This window comes from Eurypyga helias, unplaced genomic scaffold (genome assembly GCF_000690775.1).
Source record: "Eurypyga helias isolate BGI_N326 unplaced genomic scaffold, ASM69077v1 scaffold40294, whole genome shotgun sequence".
Taxonomy (NCBI): Eukaryota; Metazoa; Chordata; class Aves; order Eurypygiformes; family Eurypygidae; genus Eurypyga; species Eurypyga helias.
The window spans coordinates 9,382-14,365 of record NW_010245111.1 but is presented as its reverse complement, the minus strand read 5'-3'; the positions used below and the strand labels follow the sequence as shown (position 1 = coordinate 14,365).

Below are 4,984 nucleotides of genomic sequence, written 5' to 3'. Positions count from 1 at the left end.
CTCCCACTGCTGGCACTGAAAGTTCTATGAGTCTGAAAACAGTCTCTTTCTTTTAGAGAAGCTAAACTTCACCCTTTAAATGAAGGAAGAATTTGCACAATAACAGAGCATAATACATAAAAATTACAGAATTATTTCCCTTTGAAAAATAGTCAATTGGAATTATTTTATGTACATGCATACAGCAGACTGATGTTCCATAACAATCCTGTGACAGAGCAAACTTAGTCTTCTAGAGTCGTAGACTACAACAACAATGCACCATTTTTTCTGAGACACAACAACACTAGAAGGAGTTCTACTTACATATAGCCATAGGCAGAAAAGATGTGCTGAGATACTCTATAATATCCTTGTGCAGAAATGGAGGAAAGGTAGCTAGTGTTGAAATCATTGTATAGGGTAAAGTACTCAAAATATCATCACTGAGAAAAGGAAGTAAGCATGTAGTAGTGTAAAAAATTGATTGCCCAAGATCTGTTAAATAAAATGAAATAAATACAGAATCATTACAATGGAAAATAATTATGACTATGTACTTTTTAGCTTACAAAACTGTCTTACAAGAATTACATTTAAATTCAAGTTTTCCCCTCAAAGTAATTTGGGAAGTTAATAACTATAGACAAGAGACTTCACCCATCGTTTTTAAGCCTCTCCTAAAATATAGAGAAATCGCTGTTGAACAGTTCTCAGAAGAGTTTGGAGGGAATATGAATACTACAGCCAGTAAAATAATTTATTAAAATCATATGTTGATTTTAATCGTACAGTTATTAACATACAGTGGCCTGCATTTAAGCAGAGGCGTTATTAGAATCAGAATTCGACATGCATTTTGGTATTGAAAGACCTGCTTTTGCAAGAAGCGTTCTAGTCTTTATCAGCCATAGAAAAATAAGATTTTGATCTTAATTACCCTCGAAAGAGAGCTGCAAAGTACCCCCACATAGATAGTACAGGAAGCATCACTGTATTTTTCAAACAACGTGTGATTATACTATGATCTTGTTTTCCCAAGAAGCCACTGGAGCCAAAAATGGCCAAGGCTTAAAAGGAAAGGAATGTCTCAAGAATTTCCATATTTTATCTAATTAATTACACAAGTCCTCTTTGGAAGGGATACTTAAGAAATATGAGGCATTTCAAGATTCAAAGGGATGGGATAGGTCATTATGTATCTGTGGCCATTGTGGCATCTCCTCAAATGAGGAACTGAGCTGAGGCCAATAACCCTTCCATAAAAGGTTACAGCACTCAATGAACCCCATTTGAACCTATATGATGATCCCAATACATCATAAGGCTTTTCTCCTGCAAGAGAGGGATTCCTTTTGTTACTCACTGCGTAGCCGCACGTATATTACACAAGCCTCCAGTCTCACCTGTACAACTAGCATGATTTTAAAAGCCTTTGTAAAGTGCTCAGAAATCTAGCTGTAAACATCATGAGTCATAGTAAGAATTAAAATTAGCACTCCATTTCAATGGTTCTGGCAAGTCTTCCATGTAAGGGTCTAACCAGACCCTTAATGCTAGAGAGCGTTTCTCTCCTGCAGTGTGTATTTACCAGGTCAGCACCGAGAGTATTTCACAATCTGGTTGAGCCAAAGCTCAGGACCACCTACCACACTAGTTGTACTTACCCAAACATCAATTGTTCTGATAAAAAAACAATACATTTCTTTTTAGTAAATGATAAGCTGAGGGAGAAATAAATAACAAATTGTATTGCAAAATTTAATTCTCCGTACACAGAACCATAGAAGATAACAAGTGATGTCCCCTTGCCCCAACCATGAGTCAACCAAATTATTCCTGCCACATATTTAACTAAACTGTTCGTAAAAATCTGCAAGACAGTTCACTCCTCTTGGCAATTGTCGTGGTTTAACATCCTAGTGACCAACTGTAACCACAAATTGGTTTAGTTTCTCTCTCCTCACAGCCACCTTTACTTATTTGTATATGATAATCATGTCTCACTTCCATTTTTCTCTAAGCTAAACAAACCAAGTTCTTTCAATTTTTCCTCACTGTTCACATTTTCTAGACTTCAAATCACTCTTGCTTCCCAAAAGGTCCATGTCTTTCTTGAAGCCACATGGGCAAATTTGAAATTTTTACTCCAGCTGAGGCCTTGCTAGGGCTGTTAGAATGATAACCAAAGGATTTGTCATTTGTCTCATACACAAAAGACCTGTTTACATATTGCTAGAATCGTACTAATATAGTAGTGACTTACGGTCTCCCTCTGATCTACCCTAACACCAGATCTCTGCAGTACAGCTTTCAAGCTAGTATTTCCCCCATTTCATTTCTGCCTTTGATTTCTCCTGCTTAAATGTAGCATTTTACATTTCTCCTCTGAAGATGTTTCAAAACAATGCAATTTGCCAAGATAGTTTTGAATCTGATATCTTTCACACAAAGAACATGCTATTCACCATCTCGATAACTCCTGCAAATCAAACTGCTCTCTCATTTCTAGCAGCCAAGTAAAAAGTCAAATTATTTAGTAATGCTAGACCCAGCAGAGACTCCTGTAAGAGTCCCAGTTAGTATACCCTTCCAGCTGACAAGAGCCTCTGGTAATTACTCCTGCAGTGTTTTCCTCACTCAAGTGGGGACCATATGTCCCAGATTGCCTATCAGGACATCAAGTGACACAGCAACAAAAGCCTGACTAAGGACAGAAAGCCCAGTCAGGAGAGCCATTGTGCTGTCATAAAAGGAAAACGTTTGGTCAGTGTTATTTGTTCTTTACAGGTCTCCATTGGTTGTTAATTATCACCATGTTATCTATTTAGAAAAAGACTGTTTTGATAACTACCTCCATCATTTCTAGATATTGAAGTTAAGTCGACAAGTCTATAACTTGCTAGGAGCCCCCCTCTTGCAAGATCATACCATTTCCGAGTGCAGCAGTCTGATTCAAAGCGTGCTGCTGCCAACTGAAAAGGAATCTTCTGATTCTGTTAAATGCTGCCAGCACATTCAGCAGTGTATCAGATCGACAGCAATTTGCCTGTACTGAACTATGTAAGTAACAGACCCTGATACCATGGTGAAAATTAGTATTTGGCTTAAGTAACATAGGCAGAACACTGGGCTCCTGAATGCCAACGTGGAAAGCCACAGACTCACAAGCCAGACATATGCAGAACTTGAGGGAAAACAATAAAAACACAAAAATATCTCGTGATTAACTGATTCAAAACATAAGAAAATACAGTTTTTCTCTAGGTCAGACAGAGATATTGCTAACTTTTTATCCAGGACTATTTTAAAGCCACCTTAAATCACCATTGCCGTGCTTTTATCTCAATTAAATGTATACTGTGTTCTGTTTAGAGATGGACCTTCACCAAAACACTCAATCTGCATATTTGCTACAGGCCAGATATACATTTGCAAGCAATTTGTACCTTTTTAAGACAGCCACCTCAAAAAGACGAGTCTGAAGAGATCCCAGCAGGTTGAAATTCAAAAGCCAGATTTTTTTAGACCCATCCGTATTATTTTTGTTACATACCACTATATTTTAGTTACATACCACCAGCATATCACTAAAAATCAGACAGCCTCAGAATTCAAACCCAAATCCGCAGTTAGCAAAATACCATCTTTTATTTGAGAAAAATCAAACCAAACACTTGGATGGAAACTCATCCCAGGAGATTTGAATTCCAGATGCAGGTCAGTTTAGGCCCATCTCTTCTACTGCATTTACGCATCATTCATGGATTCACAGCACTGAAGTTAAGCGTACTGGAAGGGTTCAAGGGCCTGCTTACCATGTTGACCATGTTGTAGCAAGGGAACTAGATCCAGCAGTGTCACCAGTGTCACGTAAAGTCCTTGATAGTCCAAAGATGGGTAGTCTGATAACTGAGCATCACGACTTTGCTGGCCACGTTCAGATGGAGCATCTCGCAGGACGCTGTAAAGGAGGGAGCGAGTAACAGTAGGGTTGATGGAACTGACCTGTGGTCTTAGAGATGGGGTGAGTGGGAATGGCACAGGAAAAAGACACATGGTCATGGGCACTGTCAAATTGGAGGCATCTTGATTCTCCTTCTTCCCTGTGCGGGACAAAATGCTGTTGGGGGGACAAAGAAAAAAAAGAGACAACAAAGACACAAAGAACAGCACATTACATTGAAATGACACTATAAAACAAATAATAAAACACCAGATACATCCCACATAAGATGCAATCGCTACCAAAACCAGCATGTCTAAAAATCTAGCAACCATTCACTTTCATGCTTCAAGGTAAAAGGATTAAAAATTGACATCTAGGAAAACTTCATTGCATCTCATGTGTTATCTGGTTCATAAGGAGCAAAAATATAAAAATGCATGTTTCAGTGCCCTACCCATGTTTCACAGTTAAGAAAAATTCTCAGAATTACAGGTGTTTGCTATGGAAAAATAATTGTGTCAAAATAAGCTGGTATTTTGCTCTGAGTTATTGAGAGATTTTTCCCCCCACCACCCCATAATCTTTTGAACCAACTGACTGAAAACATGCAAAATATAGGTGTGGCACTTGCAGAAACATGTTTTAGCAAAGAATAAACATGTGTGTTTGTTAAGATAGTCTTAAAAATCACATGTTTATTGCATTAAAATAATGTCTGTATGTATTTTATGATACTGTTTCATGACCACTCACTCAGTATCATTTGAGATAATGAAGTTTAAACAGGCACATGGATTTAGAAATAATATAATATTTCTAAAATGTTAACTAAACTACATTAGGAAAAGTTATAAAATAATATATAGTAGATGGTCTTTAGCATATGTTTGTGAGCTAATGATAATGGTTGTTTATGTGTGTTTTTAATTTTGCCCGTGTTTAGGGAGGAAACATTTTACTTTACGAATACAAACACTCCTTGGGTAAATAGTTACCTTCAAAAATCTAAGGGCTAAGCAAGCAAGACCAATTATGTAACTGCAGATCAGACAGTAT

The 4,984-nt window shown here is 37.5% G+C and overlaps 1 protein-coding gene across 1 annotated transcript in view; it reads right to left on the bottom strand.

The window, feature by feature from the left end:
• Nucleotides 1-3,611: 3,611 nt before the first annotated feature.
• The window catches only part of LOC104508369 (protein unc-79 homolog), a gene marked incomplete at its 5' end in the record, with an annotated part of 5,766 nt that continues 4,393 nt past the window's right edge, over nt 3,612-4,984 (bottom strand). Inside the window, one exon of the mRNA XM_010149963.1 lies at nt 3,612-4,102. Within this exon, the coding sequence (XP_010148265.1) occupies nt 3,763-4,102 (340 nt within the window). The remainder of the gene's footprint in view (nt 4,103-4,984) is intronic.